The 26052-nt window shown below is 36.9% G+C and overlaps 8 protein-coding genes across 8 annotated transcripts in view; 4 read left to right on the top strand and 4 right to left on the bottom strand.

The window, feature by feature from the left end:
• Window positions 1-1450: 1450 nt before the first annotated feature.
• LOC113813836 (uncharacterized) lies at window positions 1451-2518 on the bottom strand. Its single transcript, XM_027365894.2, has 3 exons — window positions 2303-2518; window positions 2019-2187; window positions 1451-1846 (listed from the first exon to the last, which is right to left on the bottom strand). Exons 1-3 carry the CDS (start codon window positions 2494-2496, stop codon window positions 1481-1483), a joined length of 729 nt encoding a protein of 242 aa, XP_027221695.2. The 5' UTR covers window positions 2497-2518; the 3' UTR covers window positions 1451-1480.
• A 2277-nt stretch (window positions 2519-4795) lies between these two features.
• On the top strand, window positions 4796-6469 carry LOC113813840 (uncharacterized). The gene is made up of 5 exons (XM_070145259.1): window positions 4796-4813; window positions 5095-5164; window positions 5448-5512; window positions 5681-5827; window positions 5985-6469. The coding sequence occupies exons 1-5, from the start codon at window positions 4796-4798 to the stop codon at window positions 6360-6362; spliced, it is 678 nt and encodes a 225-aa protein (XP_070001360.1). The 3' UTR covers window positions 6363-6469.
• A 2430-nt stretch (window positions 6470-8899) lies between these two features.
• LOC138867914 (uncharacterized) lies at window positions 8900-9982 on the bottom strand. Its single transcript, XM_070145000.1, has 3 exons — window positions 9784-9982; window positions 9500-9668; window positions 8900-9327 (listed from the first exon to the last, which is right to left on the bottom strand). Exons 1-3 carry the CDS (start codon window positions 9975-9977, stop codon window positions 8962-8964), a joined length of 729 nt encoding a protein of 242 aa, XP_070001101.1. The 5' UTR covers window positions 9978-9982; the 3' UTR covers window positions 8900-8961.
• Window positions 9983-10373: 391 nt separating this feature from the next.
• On the top strand, window positions 10374-13781 carry LOC113813843 (uncharacterized). The gene is made up of 5 exons (XM_070145258.1): window positions 10374-10378; window positions 12424-12533; window positions 12830-12894; window positions 13024-13170; window positions 13335-13781. Exons 1-5 carry the CDS (start codon window positions 10374-10376, stop codon window positions 13710-13712), a joined length of 705 nt encoding a protein of 234 aa, XP_070001359.1. The 3' UTR covers window positions 13713-13781.
• Window positions 13782-16475: 2694 nt separating this feature from the next.
• On the bottom strand, window positions 16476-17558 carry LOC138867920 (uncharacterized). Its single transcript, XM_070145028.1, has 3 exons — window positions 17360-17558; window positions 17076-17244; window positions 16476-16903 (listed from the first exon to the last, which is right to left on the bottom strand). Exons 1-3 carry the CDS (start codon window positions 17551-17553, stop codon window positions 16538-16540), a joined length of 729 nt encoding a protein of 242 aa, XP_070001129.1. The 5' UTR covers window positions 17554-17558; the 3' UTR covers window positions 16476-16537.
• Window positions 17559-18399: 841 nt separating this feature from the next.
• LOC138867965 (uncharacterized) lies at window positions 18400-21522 on the top strand. The gene is made up of 5 exons (XM_070145257.1): window positions 18400-18452; window positions 20088-20197; window positions 20492-20556; window positions 20734-20880; window positions 21038-21522. Exons 1-5 carry the CDS (start codon window positions 18400-18402, stop codon window positions 21413-21415), a joined length of 753 nt encoding a protein of 250 aa, XP_070001358.1. The 3' UTR covers window positions 21416-21522.
• A 2544-nt stretch (window positions 21523-24066) lies between these two features.
• LOC113800613 (uncharacterized) lies at window positions 24067-25144 on the bottom strand. Its single transcript, XM_070144943.1, has 3 exons — window positions 24946-25144; window positions 24665-24833; window positions 24067-24488 (listed from the first exon to the last, which is right to left on the bottom strand). The coding sequence occupies exons 1-3, from the start codon at window positions 25137-25139 to the stop codon at window positions 24123-24125; spliced, it is 729 nt and encodes a 242-aa protein (XP_070001044.1). The 5' UTR covers window positions 25140-25144; the 3' UTR covers window positions 24067-24122.
• Window positions 25145-26030: 886 nt separating this feature from the next.
• The window catches only part of LOC138867964 (uncharacterized), a 3254-nt gene continuing 3232 nt past the window's right edge, over window positions 26031-26052 (top strand). Inside the window, exon 1 of the mRNA XM_070145256.1 lies at window positions 26031-26052. This exon is cut by the window's right edge and continues 16 nt beyond it. Within this exon, the coding sequence (XP_070001357.1) occupies window positions 26031-26052 (22 nt within the window).

Here is a 26052-nt window from a genome sequence, read left to right as displayed (position 1 = left end):
GGTATGTCAGTGTTGATAAGTAGTTCTGTATGTATATTTATTCACTCGTATATATATGTATCGGTGTGTGTTCTATTTATATGCTTATATATTCAGTAATACATAAACATAAACGCACACGCATGGACATATTTACATAAATATATGCAAACACAAACACCCATACATAATATAAATATGTGTGTGTGTGTGTAGATGCATACATATATATACAAATACATACATATATTCATATAAGCAAGTATATTTTTTCTTACTTCATCCATAGATTTGTGTACAAATGGATTGTTTTGCGAACATCATGTAAACATATGATTTATTTCTTTTTATTCTCTCTATTGTAATGTCACCATCACGTTCTGAAATATTACGCACACACATATATATGTGTTTGTGTGTGTAGATGTTTATATATACTATATGGATTTGGGCTTATCTATGGTGTGCGTATGGATGTATGTGTCGCGGTCCGTTAAGTTGTAGATGTCAGCCTCCAGTAGAATTAAGCTACGGAATTCTACGGGCTGTCCAGCCTTGTTTCACTTGTCTCCTTATGACCTGATATTTGTCCGCACCTTTGGCAGGGTTGCAGTCCGACACTGGTCAAGGCAGCTGACCAGAAAGGGAAGCTTTGAGTCTCTTATGGTACGACAGGCTTTTCATGTACAATGCAATCAGTATGAATGTATAAAGATTTTATCATCAAATTCTCTAGCCCACTCTTTCATAATTCGATCACGTTTTGCTATGTCTTTGAAGCATCGGAAAGAATTCATATGCGTGCATGTGTATGTGTATATATGTATTTTATTATATGTGTATTAGCATTCGGATGTCTGTGAATGCGTGAATGTGCGCGAGTGTGCATAGATGCGTGTTATGATTACTTATGTGTGTATGTGTTCATCTTGTGAGTGCGTGTGCATGTAGGTGTATGTGTGCTTGCATGTATACATGTGTATGTAGTTACGTAAAGAAAACGTTTGTTCAAATGAGTATTGTTAGAAATTACTCATCATACTTGAACATAGAGAATGAAGCATCACCCTTCCTTTAAAATCATTTCATTTATGATTAGTGTAGAACACTTAGTTTGGGCCATTACTCCTGAAATTGATGTTCCTTTTAGTTCTGGGTCCTCTTTCTCTTTCACTTCCGTTTATTATAAGCAAACTCAAAATGATAAAGTAAAATCGGAAAATAAATAAAATGCTAAGTTCAGGTTTTGCTTGGAGAGTGGTAGTGTACATAATTAGTCTGTGATTATTCATTTGTGCATTCAGATTGCAATTCTGATCACGATAGATGAATGTATTTACATGTGTGGATGTATTTCTGTGAATGTATAAGTATACTTACATTCACACACATACAAAAACACTCATGCGGATGCATAGTACTCACCAAAGAATACAAAGTTTATGATTGCTAGTTTTTATTTGGCTCCGTAATCTCACAATAATTTCATCACCTTAAAAGATTAAGCATTCTTCATATCCTGGATGGACTTGTTAATCTGCACTTTAACGTTGGAAGCCATGGTCTTCTCCAGGATTTCTCGCAAAGCCTTCCTGAAGCCGGCGCTGTGAACGTCCTTCATATTGTTGCCGTCCAAGTTGCTTGCACTTTCAAGCAGGTCGTGACCCGATCTTGCGGTGTAGCTGGCAATGTTCTGAGGCACAAGGTTGTCCAAGTTGATCTGGATATCTGCGAACAGCTTGTCCACACGCTCTACAACCTGACCAGAAACAGTCTGGGCTGGAGCTTCTCCAACACCGGCAAAGGTTACCGTGTAGTCGGCGTTGGCACGAGCGTTTTCCACGACAACCGAACCGGAGAGCACACTCTGTAAAAATACATAATATAGGTCACTAATAATCAGATGATATATACTTAGCTTTAAGAAATAGAATATTCTTATCATGAATTTCCTTTCAGAACTCTGAAGTTGATGAGTTAGAAAAGTTAACGCCTTTAAGCTTATTTCATACATCTTTCTTTTCATTTGACATTCATACCTGGTCGGCGTTGAAGGAAGCGGACTTGGAGCGGCGCAGGGAGCAGAGTCCAGTCACGTTGGCCTTAGTGATGCTGAAGTTCTCGGAGCTGCTTCCGTCAGAGTTGACTTGGAAGGGCAGGTTTGACTCTCCATTCTGCACGTTTTTGGATCCACACCATCCTAGTGCTCTGTTAAAGGACAACAGTTAGGAAGAAAACTAATGAAATCAATATACAATATGATAAGGAATGTTAACAGTGAAAGAGAAATAACACCAAAACATCACTACAAATAAAACATTACTCCATGTATGCGATAGCTCCTTCGAGCACTGCGTCGAGTATCTGGTTGGGCGTGGTAGGGTTGGCGACGGCGCGAGGCAAGATGGGCTGAGAGTCTCCGCCGTCGGCAGGGAAGAGCCCAAGCTGGTCGTCCCATTGGTTGGGTCGTGCCACGCACACGGCCAAAGTCACTGCCAGACTTACGATCCTCAACATTTTTGCGTCTGCACAAATAGGATTTCAATAAAAGATAAAAAAAAAAAAAAAAATAAGTAGATAAAAAAAAAATAAGAGTACAGTTGTTATCAAGGACGTTAGGGATGTATATGTACGAATGTACAAATATTAATTTGTATATCTATTAATTCATTTGTTTAGAAGCCAAAGTATAAAAACGTGTGTATCCACTCGCAGTGCACCAAGGGACTCACCTGATGGTACCGTCGACTGTCCCATGAGCTCTCTTACCATGCAATATATATCTGATATTTGCTGACAATGCAGCTTCTGAAATGGCATCAGCAAGGCTAAATTCTTTCTAAAAGAAAATCTAGTGTAAAGATAAAATTGAAATTTCCTGAAAGGCTTTTTCAACATCTACATCTATGAAAACATCCCGAATGACGTAATACGAATGTACATTAATTAAAGCGGGTGTTTTTCCTCGAAGAACACAAATAAACACAGGCACACATATATATGCATGTATGAAACTGTATATATATATGTATGTTTATATACATATTCACATATTTACTTTTACAATTTATATGTATGTCTATATAGATACAAATAAATGGAATATATGTGTATATACCCATATGTTCAAATAAGTGTTTGTATATACTCATATTGTACACATGCACACACATATGTATGTATATACACATATGCATATACATATCTATATGTATGTATAAATATATTCATGTATGTATATGTGTACATAAAGATATATGTATGTATATATATGCATATATATACTTACATATATGTGTGTATACATACATACATACGTTTTGAAAGTGGGATGGTCGGAATGAGGCACCTACTGGGATTTTTGATGAAGGCGAGTTTATGTATTTTTCCAGCAACCGATTGTCATATTTTAGATTTACTAGTATGGCAGGTAGCGAAGTCAACATTATCATACCGATTTGGTATTTGGTATTTCCAAAACGACAAAACCAATTATCTAAACCTCTCGCGCGAGGCTTGAAAAACGCCAATAATTTCTGTTCTACATAAAGGATGAAGTTTGAAAAGAAGGTTGATTCGTCAATATCAAAAAAATCATAATCGTATGACATAATAATTTATGATTTAATAAATCCTCTTCATTATGGATTAAAACACGTACCTAGTAACTAAGTTTTTTTTTTTTTCTTGTTTCACGATTTCTTTTCCCCTCTCTATCTTCTTTCTCTCACTCCTTCCCACCCTTTCATTTTCTTACATCCTCCCCTCTCTTACTCCTTTACCATTTATTTCTCTCGATCTATCTGACACTTTCCCCCTCACCTTTCCATATCTTTTTCTCCTTCCCTTTCTCTCTTCCCCCACCCCCACTCTCCGTCTCCTTTTCTCTTTTCCTCCTTCCCTCCCTCCTCTCTTTCCCTCTTATTCACAACACACGCGCGTGCGCATGCACGCATACAGTCACACATGTCACGACAAAAACAGCGCTCTGTTGTTTCAGATAGCAAGCGGTCAATATTTCTTTCCTTATCGTACTGCAGACTAACTTGACCTACTTAATATATTGTTTACAGTAATACATTAGGATACTTCATTTATATTCCACAGAATTCTTTGCAGCAATGTTTATAACATGCATAATTTCATTTCAATGTGAATCAGAACCTTCCCACCCCTCTGTCCGAATCACCACTAGTCGAGATAGGACGATTTAAATACATGTAGAATACATGCATTTCGTACATATGTACACACACGAACACACGCACCCCCCCCCCTCCCACACACACTCACACATATCCACACATTCACGAACACACACACGCACACATACACATACATATATACATACACTCATGTATGTGTGTTTATGTATGCATAAGGATACGCATATATAATGCATATGTTTCTATACATTTATATATAGAGAGAGGGAGGGAGATAGAGAGATACGTATATGAATAGATATGCATATATATACATACATACATATATATATGCATATAAATATATACTCATATATATGTATATATATATATATATATATATATATATATATATATATATATATATATATATATATATATATATCTGTGTGTGTGTGTTTAAATGTATATTCAAATATATATTCATATATGTATATATATGTATGTATATGTATAAAACTGTATATATATATCCATACACAAGGATATAAACACACAATATATATATATATATATATATATATATATATATATATATATATATATATATATATATATATATATATATATATATATATATATAAGTAGTAATACACACACATTCCTACAGGATGATACTCAGAAAACTTGTATGGAATTGAAATCAATGCAGGAAAAAGTTAATGCTCTAAATATTAACTGAATGCTGACACGTCCCTCTCCAATTTACATATGATCAAATCAGATGAAATTAACAGATTCAAATTTCATTTAAAGCGAAATTTCTTTTAGTCAAAATAAGTATATCATCAGCTGAGATTGAAGATTTTATGCCGACAGACAAATTTTGAATGGAAAAGAGTGCAAAAAAAAAAAAAAATGTTTTGACAGGTGGTGCTTTTGTAGGAACAAGAGTTCTTCATTTCCAAAGGTCGTACGGTATTCTGGGGGATATATAAACTTCGCGGACGATTTCACATCACCAGTGGTAGCTATCCTTGGTGAGTAACGATTCTCATACCTCTTACTTGTCTAATAATCCGTCTAATGTGCTATTTTATCATTCTTGCAAAACATTTTTATGTAGTAGAAATGTGCCCTCTTACAATGGATTAGTATATTTTTTCTTCCCGTACCTATAATAATCCCTTTCGTTATTTTATCTCATTATTTCGTGGAAACTCTCAAGCGGGCTGTTTCGCACATAGGTTCACGGTTTAGGAAATGAATGTATTTCAAGATCTGTCAATTTCATACCACTTAATTAGTTATATTTCCTTCTAGATCACACCATGTTCACTTGGCTGATGCTCTCCTGCCTCTTAGGCTTCTCCCTGGCTGAGGTTCAGGTATGAAAATACTGTTGATATACAAGTTAATATATATATATATATATATATATATATATATATATATATATATTATATTTTATGTCACATATACAACATTTCAGTTTCTCTCTCATATGAAACATACTTAAGCTTAATATTACAAATCATAACCATTTTTCTTGGCAGGATTACCAAATATGTTACAAGGGAAACAGCGCCGCTGAAAACAGCTGCATGAAAGTGGATGTAAACCGCCTTGTCATGAAAATTCACTTCCACATGCCTGAATCCGACGACTTCGATGACGTGGAAACTCTGGAGGATTATAGTGTGGTAAGTAATACTTGTAAGGTCATCACTGGATACCATGATAAACTTTACGTTATTGTTTTCTTGAACTGATAATGCATGAGAAATTCTTCAATTTGCTCAACTGTATGAATTCAGTATTTAATGACCCGGAGAAATAACCAGTTTATGAACTTCGCAGGGTCTAGCAGCATCTCGAGTTGTGTCCCAGGAGGCGTGTTACGTGAGGCGACTGGTTAAATCTTTCGAGCAACAAGTAGCCTTCATCAAAGGCCATCAGGATGATGGCATGAGGGTTGAGTCTGACGTCAGAGTTTCCGCTGTTTCCCTCGACAATCCTGAGGAGGAGATCGGCTCGGATCTTGCCAACTTCTGTGGCGACCTTCCCGTTTACAAACTGGTCACTGAAGAACAGAATGACAGTGTTCAAGACCGTCGTCAAGTGAGCGTCACCTTCACCCGCTGCGTCCTGCTGTGTTTCATTCCCACGTGCTTCACCACCACGCTCACGCTCCCCACTGGCTCCACCATCACTTTTGGCTGGCTCTTCTTTGGCTAAAGTGGCTGTTTAAGGAATATCGTTCACCTAATATAGGCAAACAGAAGTCTCTTTTACCTGTCTCGATGATGTACACTCACTTTTGATTAAAGATTATTGCATTTCAACGTGTATTTAATGTATATCTTATACAGAAACGTTGGCATTCGTGTAAATAGACATACAAGCGGACGCTCGTGTGTACATGTTGAATATTGAAACACTGCTGCAATATGAGCTAATAGCGAACGTGTTTTCTTGTTATACTGGTTTGTTGATTTTTATTTGTCATTTTCGGCATTACCTCCAATACACAGTATATCCCTTAAAATCATACGCACATATACATATCCTCATGCACACACACATAGGGATCAAAATTCACCTCAGAGTGAACAGAAGGTAGCTCCCATACCGACAAAACAATAGAATTGAAAAAACAAGAAATATGTAATGATTATGAATGCAGGTCCCCTCTCCTGCAATCTGATTGGCCACACAGTGTGCCCCCCCCCCCTACCGCAATGGTCATTGACTCGTCGTACTGTCATTCATTGCGCAAAGTTCTTTACCGACGCTGCACGTTAAGCCGGGAGCAAAACAAAGTATATATTGTTCCTGTTCTAAATTTCATTGTGATAATTGTCTTATCAAAACTCATAATTGCACAGAACACTGAGATTTTTATTCTATTTCTAACTCTGTTTTATATATTTATTATACATATATATATAATTTATATTTTGCTATTATTATAGAATAGTGTCGTTACATTGTAAGAATTTATGTGATGATTAGCCAAAACTAATTATTACACAGAACATTGCTATGTTCACTGCACAGAGCTAGAAGCACCAACTCCTGACTAAATCCTGTTCTGTGTGTTAGCCTATCACTTGGTAAAGTACACCCAGCAGATTTAATGTGGCCAGGAAAACAAGATGAAAACATAAACAATGTGTAACTGTACGACATAAATATTGAAGTGGGCAGCCTTATTTTTTGTTACTTTTCGCCCCCCCCCCCTCCCCCGGCAGATTTATTGTTGTTACATCCTTGTTCATGAGAAAATTCTCTGGACCCGCCCCTGCACCCAAAAATTTCTCAAATAAATCTGGAGGGGGGGAGGGGGTATGTGAGTGTTGATAAGTAGTTCTGTACGTATATTTATTCACTCGTCTATATATGTATCGGTGTGTGTGTTCTATTTATATGCTTATATATTCAGTAATACATAAACATAAACGCACACGCATGGACATATTTACATAAATATATGCAAACACAAACACCCATACATAATATAAATATGTATGTGTGTGTGTGTAGATGCATACATATATATACAAATACATACATATATCTATATAAGCATGTATATTCTTTCTTACTTCATCCATAGATTTGTGTACAAATGGATTGTTTTGCGAACATCATGTAAATATATGATTTATTTCTTTTTATTCTCTCTATTGTAATGTCACCATCACGTTCTGAAATATTACGCACACACATATATATGTGTGTTTGTGTGTGTAGATGTTTATATATACTATATGGATTTGGGCTTATCTATAGTGTGTGTATGTATGTATGTGTCGCGGTCCGCTAAGTTGTAGATGTCAGCCTCCAGTAGAATTAAGCTACGGAATTCTACGGGCTGCCCAGCCTTGTTTCACTTGTCTCCTTATGACCTGATATTTGTCCGCACCTTTGGTAGGGTTGCGGTCCGACACTGGTCAAGGCAACTGACCAGAAAGGGAAGCTTTGAGTCTCTTATGGTACGACAGGCTTTTCATGTACAATGCAATCAGTATGAATGTATAAAGATTTTATCATCAAATTCTCTAGCCCACTCTTTCATAATTCGATCACGTTTTGCTATGTCTTTGAAGCATCGGTAAGAATTCATATGCGTGCATGTGTATGTGTATATATGTATATTAGTATATGTGTATTAGCGTTCGGATGTCTGTGAATGCGTGTATGTGCGCGAGTGTGCATGGGTGCGTGTTATGATTACTTATGTGTGTATGTGTTCATCTTGTGAGTGCGTGTGCATGTAGGTGTATGTGTGCTTGCATGTATACATGTGTATGTAGTTACGTAAAGAAAACGTCTGTTCAAATGAGTATTGTTAGAAATTACTCATCATACTTGAACATAGAGAATGAAGCATCACCCTTCCTTTAAAATCATTTCATTTATGATTAGTGTAGAACACTTAGTTTGGGCCATTACTCCTGAAATTGATGTTCCTTTTAGTTCTGGGTCCTCTTTCTCTTTCACTTCCGTTTATTAAAAGCAAACTCAAAATGATAAAGTAAAATCGGAAAATAAATAAAATGCCAAGTTCAGGTTTTGCCTGGAGAGTGGTAGTGTACATAATTAGTCTGGCTGTGATTATTCATTTGTGCATTCTGATTGCAATTCTGATCACGATAGATGAATGTATTTACATGTGTGGATGTATTTCTGTGAATGTATAAGTATACTTACATTCACACACATACAAAAACACTCATGCGGATGGATAGTACTGACAAAAGAATACAAAGTTTATGATTGCTAGTTTTTATTTGGCTCGGTAATCTCACAATAATTTCATCACCTTAAAAGATTAAGCATTCTTCATATCCTGGATGGACTTGTTAATCTGCACCTTCACGTTGGAAGCCATGGTTTTCTCCAGGATCTCTCGCAAAGCCTTCCTGAAGCCGGCGCTGTGAACGTCCTTCATATTGTTGCCGTCCAAGTTGCTTGCACTTTCAAGCAGGTCGTGACCCGATCTTGCGGTGTAGCTGGCGATGTTCTGAGGCACAAGGTTGTCCAAGTTGATCTGGATATCTGCGAACAGCTTGTCCACACGCTCTACAACTTGACCAGAAACAGTCTGGGCTGGAGCTTCTCCAACACCGGCAAAGGTTACCGTGTAGTCGGCGTTGGCACGAGCGTTTTCCACGACAACCGAACCGGAGAGCACACTCTGTAAAAAGACATAATATAAGTAACTAATAATCAGATGATATATACTTAGCTTTAAGAAATAGAATATTCTTATCATGAATTTCCTTTCAGAACTCTGAAGTTGATGAGTTAAAAAAGTTAATGTCTTTAAGCTTATTTCATACATCTTTCTTTTCATTTGACATTCATACCTGGTCGGCGTTGAAGGAAGCGGACTTGGAGCGCCGCAGGGAGCAGAGTCCAGTCACGTTGGCCTTAGTGATGCTGAAGTTCTCGGAACTGCTTCCGTCAGAGTTGACTTGGAAGGGCAGATTTGACTCTCCGTTCTGCACATTTTTGGATCCACACCATCCTAGTGCTCTGTTAAAGGACAACAGTTAGGAAGAAGACTCACGAAATCAATATACAATATGATAAGGAATGATAACAGTGAAACAAAAATAACACCAAAAGGTCGCTATCAATAAAACATTACTCCATGTATGCGATAGCTCCTTCGAGCACTGCGTCGAGTATCTGGTTGGGCGTGGTAGGGTTGGCGACGGCGCGAGGCAAGATGGGCTGAGAGTCTCCGCCGTCGGCAGGGAAGAGCCCAAGCTGGTCGTCCCATTGGTTGGGTCGTGCCACGCACACGGCCAAAGTCACTGCCAGGCTTACGATCCTCAACATTTTTACGTCTGCACAAATAGGATTTCAATAGAAAGAATAAAAAAACAAATAAACAGAATCAAGAGTACAATTTTTATCATGATGATTAGGGATGTGTATGTACGCATATACACGCATATACAATATTCATTTGTACAACTGTTAATTCATTTGTCTATAAATCAAGTATAAAAACGAGTGCGCACACTCGCAGTGCCCCAGGGGACTCACCTGATGGTACCGTCGACTGTCCCTTGAGCTCTCTTACCATCCAATATATATCTGATATTTGCTGAGACTGTAGTTTCTGACGTAACATTAGGAAGGCCAAATTCTTTCGAAAAGAAAATCTAGTGTGAAAATGAAGAAGAAATATGAAAGGCTTTTTCAATATTTACAGCTATGAATACATCGCGAATGACGTAATACGAATGCACGTTAATTAAAGTAGATATTTTCCCAAAGCAAATCAGAGAAATGGATACATACATATGTATGTACGGATATGTATGCATGTATATATACACATATATTTCAGTCCGTTTATTCATGGCTGTATCTATTTGTATGTTAATAAATAAAAATAAATGGAGTTTATGTGTTTATACACATACTTATATCCATGTACATATATATATATATATATCACCATATGTACTGTACACATACATATCCATACATATATACATATGCTGGTATGTATGTATAAATGCGTATAAATATAATATATATACACATACATGGGAAAGTAGAGATTCGGACAGTCGGGTTCAGAATAATGCTCATACTGGGATTTTTTTTTTTATGTAAGCGAGTTTATGTAATTTTCTAGCCACCGCTTGCTATATTTTAGATTTACATAAACTTTGAGCAAATAAGTATGGCAAATAGCGAAGACAACACTGTCTTGTCGATTTGGTTTTAGATAAGAGAGTATTCCCAAACCAACAAAACCAATTATCTAAACCTTTTGCACGAGACGTCCTTAATTACTGTTCTACATATGGGTTGATGTTTGAAGAGAAAGTTGATTTGTCAATGCCAAAAAATCATAATCGTATGAAATTATGATATTACTGCTCAAAACCATTTATGATTTAATAAAACCTCCTCATTATGGATTAACACACACGCTTAGTAATTAAAGGTATTGTTTTCTTGTTTCACGATCTCCCCCCCTCTCTCTCTCCTCCCCTCTCGCTCTCTCTTTTTCTTACCTCCTCCTATCTTTTACTTCTATTTCCTTCGCTTAATCTATACGCCACTCTTCCCCTCACTTCTCTTTATCTTTCTCTCCTGCCCCTCCCTCCCCCCCCCTCTCTCTGTCTTTCACCTTCCGCCTCTCTCGTTTTTTCTCTCTTCTTCCTTCCCTCCCTCCTTTCTTTCCCTTTCTTTCACAATACACACTAGCGCGCGTGCGCAAAAACGCACACATGTCATATTCGGTCAATATTTATCATCGTACTGCAGACTAACTTGACCTACTGAATATTGTGTTTACACTTTAGTAATACATGTTTTTCGTACATATGTACACACACACACACCACACGAACACAAACTCAGACACGCACACATACGCACACACACACGTGTGTGTTTCTGGGTATGCATGTGTGTATATGTATGCATAAGGATACGTACATACATACATGGAAATATTTAATATATATATAAAAACATATCTGCATATATACACATATAGGTATATTTATAAAGAGATAGGGACACATATATTAGTATATATATACAAATATATATACATATATGTATCTATATATATACAACCATATATATGTACAATTATAAATATGTTCTTATATATATGTGTGTGTGTGTATTTCCGTGTGTATGTATATATGTATGTAATAAGGATACACAGCTGCATGCATGCGTAATATATATAATATATATATATATATGTGTGTGTTTGTGTTTCTGTATGTATTTATATATCTATATATGTTTATAATATATACACATATATATACTGTATATGTTCATATATCTGTATATTTACAAATACAATCATATATATTTAAGTATATAGATATTCCTATCTACATACATACAATCATACAATATATATATATATATATATATATATATATATATATATATATATATATATATATATATATGAATACAAACATTCCTATTTAATAATGCTCAGAAAACTTAAATGAAATTGAAATCTATGCAGAAAAACCTTTATGCTTTAAATATATTTCCTTTGGAGGTGAGTGCTGACACGTCCTCTATTTGCTATCTTCTAAATTTACATATGATCAAATAAAAAGAAATATATAGATACGAAATGAACGCAAAAGAAGTTATGTTCTAATACGATATTTAATTTGAAGCAGAATCTCTTTTAGTCAAATATATATCATCAGCTGACATTGAAGATTTTTTTGCCGATTGACAAATGTTGAATGGAAAATATAGCGTAAAAATGTTTTCACAGGTGGGGCTTTAGTAAGAACAGGAGTTCTTCCTTTCCAAAGGTCGTACGGCATTCTGAGGGATATATAAACTTCGCGGACGATTTCACATCACCAGTGGTAGCTATCCTCGGTGAGTAACGATTCTCATACCTCTTACCTGTCTAATAATCCGTCTAATGTGCTATGGCATAATTCATGCAACACATTTTTATGTAGCATAAATGTGTCCTCTTATAATGGATTTTTTTTTTTCGCCCCGTACCTGTAATAATCCCCCTCTTTATTTCATCTCTTTATTTCACCCTGGAAAACCCTAAAGCGGACTGTTTCTCATTATGATTTCTTTTTAGGTTCGGGGTTTCGGAAATGGATGTATTTCAAGATCTGTCACTTTCATACCACTTAACTAGTCATATTTCCTTCTAGATCACACCATGTTCACTTGGCTGATGCTCTCCTGCCTCTTAGGCTTCTCCCTGGCTGAGGTTCAGGTATGAACACGCTGTTGATATGCAAGTTTAAGCAAGAAATTACCTTTTATATCACATATACAACTGTTTAGTTTATCTCTCATGTGAAGCATACTTACTATTACAAAAGATGACCGTTTTTCTTGGTAGGATTACCAAATATGTTACAAGGGAAACAGCGCCGCTGAAAACAGCTGCATGAAAGTGGATGTAGACCGCCTTGCCATGAAAATTCACTTCCACATGCCTGAATCCGACGACTTCGATGACGTGGAAACTCTGGAGGATTATAGTGTGGTAAGTAATACTTGTAAGGTCATCACTGGATAACATGATGAACTTTATGTTATTGTTTTGTTGAACTGATAATGCATGAGAAATTCTTCAATTTGTTTTAACTGCATGAATTCAGTATCTAATGACCTTGGGAAATAACCATAAATATCTCAATAACTTCACAGGGTCTAGCAGCATCTCGAGTTGTGTCCCAGGAAGCGTGTTACGTGAGGCGACTAGTTAAATCTTTCGAGCAACAAGTAGCCTTCATCAAAGGCCATCAGGATGATGGCATGAGGGTCGAGTCTGACGTCCGAGTTTCCGCTGTTTCTCTTGACAATCCTGAGGAGGAGATCGGCTCGGATCTTGCCAACTTCTGTGGCGACCTTCCCGTTTACAAACTGGTCACTGAAGAACAGAATGACAGTGTTCAAGACCGTCGTCAAGTGAGCGTCACCTTCACCCGCTGCGTCCTGCTGTGTTTCATTCCCACGTGCTTCACCACCACGCTCACGCTCCCCACTGGCTCCACCATCACCTTCGGGTGGCTCTTCTTTGGCTAAAATGGCTGTTGAAGGAACATTGTTCTTCTAATTTGGACAAATATACGACTCTTTTACCTGTTTCGATGATGTACACTCACTTTTGATTAAAGATTATTGCATTTCAACGTGTATTTAATGTGCATCTTATACAGAAAAGTTGGCATTCGTGTAAATAGACATACAAGCGCACGCTCGTGTGTACATGTTGAATATTGAAACACTACTGCAATATGAACTAATAGCGAACGTGTTTCCTTGTTATACTGGTTTGTTTATTTTTATTTGTCATTTTCGGCATTACCTCCAATACACAGTATATCCTTTACAATTATATGCACATATACAAACACATATACATATCCTCATGCACACAGACATAGGGATCAAAATTCACCTCAGAGTGAACAGAAGGCAGCTCACATACCGACAAAACAATATAATTGAAAAAAACAAGAAATATGTAATGGTTATGATTGCAGGTCCCCTCTCCTGCAATCTGATTGGCCACACCGTGTGCCCCCCCCCCCCCCGCTCATGGTCATTGACTCGTCGTACTGTCAATCACTGCGTAAAGTTCTTTACCGACGCTGCACATTAAGACGGAAGCAAAGCAAAGTATATATTGTTGCTGTTCGAAATTTCATTGTGATGATTGTGCTTAGTCTTATCAAAACTCATAATTGCACAGAACACTGAGATTTTTATTCTATTTCTAACTCTATTTTATATTTTTATTATATATATAATTTATATTTTGCTATTATTATAGAATAGTGTCGTTACATTGCAAGAATTGATGTGATGATTATTACACAGAACACTGCTATGTTCACTGCACAGTGCTAGAAGCACCAACTCCTAACTCCTGTTCTGTGTGTTAGCCTATCACTTGGTAAAGTACACCCAGCAGATTTAATGTGGCCGGGAAAACAAGATGAAAACATAAACAATGTGTAACTGTACGACATAAATATTGAAGTGGGCAGCCTTATTTTTTGTTACTTTTCGCCCCCCCCTTCCCGGCAGATTTATTGTTGTTACACCCTAGTTCATGAGAAAATTCTCTGGACCCGCCCCTGCACCCAAAAATTTCTCAAATAAATCTGGAGGGGGGGAGGGGGTATGTGAGTGTTGATAAGTAGTTCTGTATGTATATTTATTCACTCGTCTATATATGTATCGGTGTGTGTTCTATTTATATGCTTATATATTCAGTAATACATAAACATAAACACACACGCATGGACATATTTACATAAATATATGCAAACACAAACACCCATACATAATATAAATATGTATGTGTGTGTGTGTAGATGCAAACATATATATACAAATACATACATATATATATATAAGCATGTATATTATTTCTTATTTCATCCACAGATTTGTGTACAAATGGATTGTTTTGCGATCATGTAAATATATGATTTATTTCTTTTTATTCTCTCTATCGTAATGTCAACATCACGTTCTGAAATATGACGCACACATATATATGTGTGTGTTTGTGTGTGTAGATGTTTATATATACTATATGGATTTGGGCTTATCTATAGTGTGTGTGTGTATGTATGTGCCGCGGTCCGCTAAGATGTAGATGTCAGCCTCCAGTAGAATTAAGCTACGGAATTCTATGGGCTATCCAGCCTTGTTTCACTTGTCTCCTTATGACCTGATATTTGTTTGCACCTTTGGTAGGGTTGCGATCCGACAATGGTCAAGGCAAGTGACCAGAAAGGGAAGCTTTGTCTTTTATGGTACGACAGGCTTTTCATGTACAATACCATCAGTATGAATGTATGTAGATTTTATCATCAAATTCTCTACCCCATTCTTTCATAATTCGATCACATTTTGCTATGTCTTTGAAGCATCGGTAAGAGTTCATATGCGTGCATGTGTATGTGTATATGTGTATATTAGTATATGTGTATTAGCGTTCGGATGTCTGTGAATGCGTGTATGTGCGCGAGTGTGCATGGATGCGTGTTATGACTGCAAATGTGTGTATATGTTCATCTTGTGAGTGCGTGTGCATGTATGTGTATGTGTGCTTGTATGTAAACATGTGCATGTATGTGTGCATTGAACGAGGGTAACTATGTTAGGGATTGTTCGCATGAGTGTGAGAGAGCACGAATGTCGTTCCTTGAAAGCATACGAGTGTTCACTTTGTGTTCGGATGTGTGTGCATGCGTGTATTTTCAAGTGTGTATGTCTGCGTGTTATGATGATGTGTGCGTGAGTGTATCAATTTGTATCAATTACTCAAATAAAGTAAAATCGGAAAATAAAAGGCTAAGTTCAGGTTTTGCCTGGAGAGTGGTAGTGTACATAAATACAAACCAATGTAATTTCCTTTAACTCTTCGTATCAGATCGCAAGACACTCATGTACGTTACAAAGTTCAGTACTGAAATAAGAAAAAGAAAATGAAGGCGGCAGTGTGTTGTCCTGGCCAGTCTATTCTCTTTTTCTTTGCAACTGTTTATGCTGAATTTCTAGACAGTGAAAATATTTAATTGTCTTCCTTCTAAGGTGATTCCGGAGTCCAGCTGCAGTCATGAGCAGGCGATTCGTCTCCCTGTGCGATGCTGTTGCTTTGTCTCGTTTTTAATGTTAAGCTGTGATTATTCATTTGTGCATTCAGATTGCAACTCTGGTCACAATAGATGAATGTATTTACATGTGTGGATGTATTTCTGTGAATGTATAAGTTACATTCACACACATACAAAAACACACTCATGCGGATGGATAGTACTGACCAAAGAGTACAAAGTTGCTAGTTTTTATTTGGCTCAGTAATCTCACAATAATTTCATCACCTTAAAAGATTAAGCATTCTTCATATCCTGGATGGACTTGTTAATCTGCACCTTCACGTTGGAAGCCATGGTTTTCTCCAGGATCTCTCGCAAAGCCTTCCTGAAGCCGGCGCTGTGAACGTCCTTCATATTGTTGCCGTCCAAGTTGCTTGCACTTTCAAGCAGGTCGTGACCCGATCTTGCGGTGTAGCTGGCGATGTTCTGAGGCACAAGGTTGTCCAAGTTGATCTGGATATCTGCGAACAGCTTGTCCACACGCTCTACAACCTGACCAGAAACAGTCTGGGCTGGAGCTTCTCCAACACCGGCAAAGGTTACCGTGTAGTCGGCGTTGGCACGAGCGTTTTCCACGACAACCGAACCGGAGAGCACACTCTGTAAAAATACATAATATAGGCCACTAATAATCAGATGATATATACTTAGCTTTAAGAAATAGAATATTCTTATCATGAATTTCCTTTCAGAACTCTGAAGTTGATGAGTTAAAAAAGTTAATGCCTTGAAGCTTATTTCATACATCTTTCTTTTCATTTGACATTCATACCTGGTCGGCGTTGAAGGAAGCGGACTTTGAGCGGCGCAGGGAGCAGAGTCCAGTCACGTTGGCCTTAGTGATGCTAAAGTTCTCGGAACTGCTTCCGTCAGAGTTGACTTGGAAGGGCAGGTTTGACTCTCCGTTCTGCACATTTTTGGATCCACACCATCCTAGTGCTCTGTTAAAGGACAACAGTTAGGAAGATGACTCATGATATCAGTATACAATATGATAAGGAATAATAACATTGAAACAAATATAACACCAAAAGATCACTACAAATAAAACATTACTCCATGTATGCGATAGCTCCTTCGAGCACTGCGTCGAGTATCTGGTTGGGCGTGGTAGGGTTGGCGACGGCGCGAGGCAAGATGGGTTGAGAGTCTCCGCCGTCGGCAGGGAAGAGCCCAAGCTGGTCGTCCCATTGGTTGGGTCGTGCCACGCACACGGCCAAAGTCACTGCCAGGCTTACGATCCTCAACATTTTTACCTCTGTACAAAATATAGATGGAATAAAATGTACAACTGAAATTGGCATGCTACTTACAGATGTATATATACCTATACAAAAAAAAAAAAAAAAAAAAAATATGTATATATATTTTTTTTTCATTCATTTTTCATAAACTCATATAAGCATAAGAACAAGTGCACACACTCGCAGTGCACCAGGAGACTCACCTGATGGCACCATCGACTGCCCCTTGAGCTCTCTTACCATCCAATATATATCTGATATTTGCTGAGACTGTAGTTTCTGACGTAACATTAGGAAGGCCAAATTCTTTCGAAAAGAAAATCTAGTGTGAAAGTGAAGAAGAAATATGAAAGGCTTTTTCAATATTTACAACTATGAATACATCGCGAATGACGTAATACGAATGCACGTTAATTAAAGTAGATATTTTCCCAAAGCAAATCAGAGAAATGGATACATACATATATATGTACGGATATGTATGCATGTATATATACACATATATTTCAGTCCGTTTATTCATGGCTGTATCTATATGTATGTCAATAAATAAAAATAAATGGAGTTTATGTGTTTATACACATACTTATATCCATGTACATATATATATCCATATGTACTGTACACATACACATCCATACATATATACATATGCTTGTATGTATGTATAAATGTGTATAAATATATTATATATACACATACATGGGAAAGTAGAGATTCGGACAGTCGGGTCAGAATAATGCTCATACTGGGATTTTTTTTTTTTTTTTTTTTTTATGTAAGCGAGTTTATGTAATTTTCTAGCCACCGCTTGCTATATTTTAGATTTACATAAACTTTGAGCAAATAAGTATGGCAATAGCGAAGACAACACAGTCTTGTCGATTTGGTATTAGATTGAGAGAGTATTCCCAAACCAACAAAACCAATTATCTAAACTTCTTGCACGAGAGACGCCATTAATTGCTGTTCCACATATGGGTTGATGTTTGAAGAGAAAGTTTTTTCGTCAGTGCCAAAAAATCATAATCGTATGAAATTATGATATTACTGCTCAAAACCATTTATGATTTAATAAAACCTCTTCATTATGGATTAACACACACGCCTAGTAATTAAAGGTATTGTTTTCTTGTTTCACGATCTCCCTCCCTCTCTCTCTCCTCCCCTCTCTCTCTCTCTTTTTCTTACCCCCTCCTATCTTTTACTTCTATTTCTTTCGCTTAATCTATACGCCACTCTTCCCCTCACTTCTCTTTATCTTTCTCTCCTTCCCCCCCCCCCTCTCTCTGTCTTTCACCTTCCGCCTCTCTCGTTTTTTCTCTCTTCTTCCTTCCCTCCCTCCTTTCCCTTTCTTTCACAAAACACACGAGCGCGCGTGCGCAAAAGCGCACACAGTCACACATGTCATATTCGGTCAATATTTATCATCGTACTGCAGACTAACTTGACCTACTGAATATTGTGTTTACACTTTAGTAATACATGTTTTTCGTACATATGTACACACACACACACACCACACGAACACAAACTCAGACACGCACACATACGCACACACACACGTGTGTGTTTCTGGGTATGCATGTGTGTATATGTATGCATAAGGATACGTACATACATACATGCAAATATTTAATATATATATAAAAACATATCTGCATATATACACATATAGGTATATTTATAAAGAGATAGGGACACATATATTAGTATATATATACAAATATATATACATATATGTATCTATATATATACAACCATATATATGTACATTTATAAATATGTTCTTATATATATATGTGTGTGTATTTCCGTGTGTATGTATATATGTATGTAATAAGGATACACAGCTACATGCATGCGTAATATATATAATATATATATATATATATATATATATATATATATATATATATATATATATATATATATATATATATATGTGTGTGTGTGTGTGTGTGTGTGTGTGTTTGTGTTACTGTATGTATTTATATATCTATATATATTTATAATATATACACACATATATACTGTATATGTTCATATATCTGTATATTCACAAATAGAATCATATATATTTAAGTATATAGATATTCATATCTACATACATACATTCATACAAATATATATATATCCACACACAAGGGTATAAACACATATACAAATATATATATATATATATATATATATATATATATATATATATATATATGAATACAAACATTCCTATTTAATAATGCTCAGAAAACTTAAATGAAATTGAAATCCATGCAGAAAAACGTTTATGCTTTAAATATATTTCCTTTGGAGGTGAGTGCTGACACGTCCTCTATTTGCTATCTTCTAAATTTAAATATGATCAAATAAAACGAAATATATAGATAGGAAATGAACACAAAAGAAATTATGTTCTAATACGATATTTAATTTGAAGCAGAATCTCTTTTAGTCAAATATATATCATCAGCTGAGATTGAAGATTTTTTGCCGATTGACAAATGTTGAATGGAAAACATAGCGTAAAAATGTTTTCACAGGTGGGGCTTTAGTAGGAACAAGAGTTCTTCCTTTCCAAAGGTCGTACGGCATTCTGAGGGATATATAAACTTCGCGGACGATTTCACATCACCAGTGGTAGCTATCCTCGGTGAGTAACGATTCTCATACCTCTTACCTGTCTAATAATCCGTCTAATGTGCTATGGTATAATTCATGCAACACATTTTTATGTAGCATAAGTGTGTCCTCTTATAATGGACTTTTTTTTTCGACCCGTACCTGTAATAATCTCCTTCTTTATTTCATCTCTTTATTTCACCCTGGAAACCCCAAAGCGGACTGTTTCTCATTATGATTTCTGTTTAGGTTCGGGGTTTCGGAAATGGATGTATTTCAAGATCTGTCAATTTCATACCACTTAATTAGTTATATTTCCTTCTAGATCACACCATGTTCATTTGGCTGATGCTCTCCTGCCTCTTAGGCTTCTCCCTGGCTGAGGTTCAGGTATGAAAATACTGTTGATATGCAAGTTAAATATATATATATATATATATATATATATATATATATATATATATATATATATATATATTACCTTTTATGTCACATATACAAAATTTCAGTTTCTCTCTCATGTGAAACATACTTAATATTGCAAAACATGACCGTTTTTCTTGGCAGGATTACCAAATATGTTACAAGGGAAACAGCGCCGCTGAAAATAGCTGCATGAAAGTGGATGTAGACCGCCTTGCCATGAAAATTCACTTCCACATGCCTGAATCCGACGACTTCGATGACGTGGAAACTCTGGAGGATTATAGTGTGGTAAGTAATACTTGTCAGGTCATCACTGGATAACATGATAAACTTTACGTTATTGTTTTCTTGAACTGATAATGCATGAGAAATTCTTCAATTTGCTCAACTGTATGAATTCAGTATTTAATGACCCGGAGAAATAACCAGTTTATGAACTTCGCAGGGTCTAGCAGCATCTCGAGTTGTGTCCCAGGAAGCGTGTTACGTGAGGCGACTAGTTAAATCTTTCGAGCAACAAGTAGCCTTCATCAAAGGCCATCAGGATGATGGCATGAGGGTTGAGTCTGACGTCAGAGTTTCCGCTGTTTCCCTTGACAATCCTGAGGAGGAGATCGGCTCGGATCTTGCCAACTTCTGTGGCGACCTTCCCGTTTACAAACTGGTCAATGAAGAACAGAATGACAGTGTACAAGACCGTCGTCAAGTGAGCGTCACCTTCACCCGCTGTGTCCTGCTGTGTTTCATTCCCACGTGCTTCACCACCACGCTCACGCTCCCCACTGGCTCCACCATCACTTTTGGCTGGCTCTTCTTTGGCTAAAGTGGCTGTTTAAGGAATATCGTTCACCTAATATAGGCAAACAGAAGTCTCTTTTACCTGTCTCGATGATGTACACTCACTTTTGATTAAAGATTATTGCATTTCAACGTGTATTTAACGTACATCTTATACAGAAAAGTTGGCATTCGTGTAAATAGACATACAAGCGGACGCCCGTGTGTACATGTTGAATATTGAAACACTACTGCAATATGAACTAATAGCGAACGTGTTTTCTTGTTATACTGGTTTGTTTATTTTTATTTGACACTTCCGGCATTACCTCTAATACACAGTATATCCCTTACAATTATACGGACATATACAAACACACATATATATCCTCATGCACACAGACATAGGGATCAAAATTCACCTAAGAGTGAACAGAAGGTAGCTCACATACCGACAAAACAATAGAATTGAAAGAACAAGAAATATGTAATGGTTATGATTGCAGGTCCCCTCTCCTGCAATCTGATTGGCCACACCGTGTGCCCCCCCCCCCCCCCTGGTCATTGACTCGTCGTATTGTCAATCATTGCGCAAAGTTCTTTACCGACGCTGCACGTTAAGACGGGAGCAAAGCAAAGTATATATTGTTCCTGTTCGAAATTTCATTGTGATGATTGTGCTTAGTCGTATCAAAACTCATAATTGCACAGAACACTGTGTTTTTTATTCTATTTCTAACTCTATTTTATATTTTTATTATATATATATAATGTTTTATTTTGCTATTATTATAGAATACTGTCGTTACATTGTAAGAGTTTATGTGATGATTAGCTAAAACTAATTATTACACAGAACACTGCTATGTTCACTGCACAGAGCTAGAAGCACCAACTCCTAACTAACTCCTGTTCTGTGTGTTAGCCTATCACTTGGTAAAGCACAGCCAGTAGATTTAATGTGGCCAGGAAAAACAAGATGAAAACATAAACAATGTGTATCTGTACGACATAAATATTGAAGTGGGCAGCCATATTTTTTGTTACTTTTCGCCCCCCCCCCCCGCAGATATATCGTTGTTACATCCTTGTTCATGAGAAAATTCTCTGGACCCGCCCCTGCACCCAAAAAATTCTCAAATAAATCTGGAGGGGGGGGGGAGGTATGTGAGTGTTGATAAGTAGTTCTGTATGTATATTTATTCACTTGTCTATATATGTATCGGTGTGTGTGTTCTATTTATATGCTTCTATATTCAGTAATATATAAACATATACGCAGACGCATGGACATATTTACATAAATATATGCAAACACAAACACCCATACATAATATAAATATGTGTGTGTGTGTGTGTTTACTTACATATATATACAAATACATACATACATACATATATATACATACATATATATATATATATATATATATATATATATATATATATATATATATATATATATAAACATGTATATTCTTTCTTATGTATGTATGTGTCGCGGTTCGCTTAATTGTAGATGTCAGCCTCCAGTAGAATTAAGCTACGGAATTCTACGGGCTGTCCAGCCTTGTTTCACTTGTCTCCTTATGACCTGATATTTGTCCGCAACTTTGGTAGGGTTGCGGTCTGACACTGGTCAAGGCAACTGACCAGAAAGGGAAGCTTTGAATCTCTTATGGTACGACAGGCTTTTCATGTACAATGCAATCAGTATGGATGTATGTAGATTTTATCATCAAATTCTCTACCCCATTCTTTCATAATTCGAACACATTTTGCTGTCTTTGAAGCATCGGTAAGAGTTCATATGCGTTAATGTGTATGTGTATATGTGTATATTAGTATATGTGTATAAGCGTTCGGATGTCTGTGAATGCGTGTATGTGCGCGAGTGTGCATGGATGCGTGTTATGATTGCATATATGTGTATGTGTTCATTTTGTGAGTGCGTGTGCATGTATGTGTATGTGTGCTTGTATGTATACATGTGCATGTATGTGTGCATTGAACGAGGGTAACTATATAAGGGATTGTTCGAGTGAGTGTGAGAGAGCACGAATGTCGTTCCTTGAAAGCATACGAGTGTTCATTTTGTGTTCGGATGTGTGTGCATGCGTCTATTTTCAAGTGTGTATGTGTGCGTGTTATGATGATGTGTGCGTGAGTGTATCAATTTGTATCAATTACTCAAATAAAGTAAAATCGGAAAATAAAAGGCTAAGTTCAGGTTTTGCCTGGAGAGTGGTAGTGTACATAAATACAAACCAATGTAATTTCCTTTAACTCTTCGTATCAGATCGCAAGACACTCATGTACGTTACAAAGTTCAGTACTGAAATAAGAAAAAGAAAATGAAGGCGGCAGTGTGTTGTCCTGGCCAGTCTATTCTCTTTTTTCTTGGCAACTATTGAGGCTGAATTTCTAGACAGCGAAAATATTTAATTGTCTTCCTTCTAAGGTGGTTTCGGAGTCCAGCTGCAGTCATGAGCAGGCGATTCGTCTCCCTGTGCGATGCTGTTGCTTTGTCTCGTCGTTTTTAATATCTAGCTGTGATTATTCATTTGTGCATTCAGATTGTAACTCTGATACGCATGTATTTACATGCGTGGATGTATTTCTGTGAATGTATAAGTTACATTCACACATACAAAAACACACTCATGCGGATGGATAGTACTGACCAAAGAGTACAAAATTGCTAGTTTTTATTTGGCTCCGTAATCTCACAATAATTTCATCACCTTGAAAAATCAAGCATTCTTCATATCCTGGATGGACTTGTTAATCTGCACCTTCACGTTGGAAGCCATGGTTTTCTCCAGGATCTCTCGCAAAGCCTTCCTGAAGCCGGCGCTGTGAACGTCCTTCATATTGTTGCCGTCCAAGTTGCTTGCACTTTCAAGCAGGTCGTGACCCGATCTTGCGGTGTAGCTGGCGATGTTCTGAGGCACAAGGTTGTCCAAGTTGATCTGGATATCTGCGAACAGCTTGTCCACACGCTCTACAACTTGACCAGAAACAGTCTGGGCTGGAGCTTCTCCAACACCGGCAAAGGTTACCGTGTAGTCGGCGTTGGCACGAGCGTTTTCCACGACAACCGAACCGGAGAGCACACTCTGTAAAAATACATAATATAGGTCACTAATAATGAGATAATATATACTTAGCTATAAGAAATAGAATATCATTCTTATCATGAATCTTCCTTTCAAAATTCTGAAGTTAATGAGTTAAAAAAGTTAATGCCTTTAAGTTTATTTCATACATCTTTCTTTTCATTTGACATTCATACCTGGTCGGTGTTGAAGGAAGCGGACTTGGAGCGGCGCAGGGAGCAGAGTCCAGTCACGTTGGCCTTAGTGATGCTGAAGTTCTCGGAACTGCTTCCGTCAGAGTTGACTTGGAAGGGCAGGTCTGACTCTCCGTTCTGCACGTTTTTGGATCCACACCATCCTAGTGCTCTGTTAAAGGACAACAGTTAGAAAGACTAATGAAATCAGTATACAATATGATAAGGAATGATAACAGTGAAACAAAAATAACACCAAAAGATCACTACTACTAAAATATTACTCCATGTATGCGATAGCTCCTTCGAGCACTGCGTCGAGTATCTGGTTGGGCGTGGTAGGGTTGGCGACGGCGCGAGGCAAGATGGGCTGAGAGTCTCCGCCGTCGGCAGGGAAGAGCCCAAGCTGGTCGTCCCATTGGTTGGGTCGTGCCACGCACACGGCCAAAGTCACTGCCAGGCTTACGATCCTCAACATTTTTGCGTCTGCACAAATAGGATTTCAATAAAAGATTTAAAAAAAAAATAAATAAGAGTACAATTGTTATCAAGGACGTTAGGGATGTATATGTACGCATGTACAAATATTCATTTGTACATCTATTAATTCATTTGTTTAAAAGCTGAAGTATAAAAACGTGTGTATCCACTCGCAGTGCACCAAGGGACTCGCCTGGTGGTACCGTCGACTGTCCCGAGAGCTCTCTTACCATCCAATATATATCTGATATTTGCTGACAATGCAGCTTCTGAAATGGCATCAGCAAGGCTAAATTCTATTTAGAAGAAAACCTAGTGTGAAAATGAAATAGAAATTTCCTGAAAGGCTTTTTCAACATCTACATCTATGAATATATCGCGAATGACGTAATACGAATGTACATTAATTAAAGCGGGTGTTTTTCCTCGAAGAACACAAATAAACACACAGGCACACAAATATATGCATGTATGAAACTGTATATATATGTATGTTTATATACATATTCACATATTTACTTCGGCCAATTTATATGTATGTCAATATAGATACAAATAAATGGAATATATGTGTATATACACATATGTTCATATCTGTGTTTGTATATACTTATGCTGTGCACACGCACACGCATATGTATGTATATAAACATATGCATATACATATCTACATGTATGTATAAATATATTCATGTATGTATGTGTGTACATAAAGATATATGTGTGTATATATATGCATATATATACTTACATATATTTATATATGTGTGTATACACATACACATTTTGACAGTGGGATGGTCGGAATAATGCACCTACTGGGATTTTTGATGAAGGCGAGTTTATGTATTTTTCCAGCAAACGATTGCCATATTTTAGATTTACTAGTATGGCAAGTAGCGAAGTCAACA

This window comes from Penaeus vannamei, chromosome 33, assembly GCF_042767895.1.
Source record: "Penaeus vannamei isolate JL-2024 chromosome 33, ASM4276789v1, whole genome shotgun sequence".
NCBI lineage: Eukaryota > Metazoa > Arthropoda > Malacostraca > Decapoda > Penaeidae > Penaeus > Penaeus vannamei.
The sequence above is the reverse complement of the archived record's forward strand: the minus strand, read 5'-3'. Positions and strand labels throughout refer to the sequence as shown.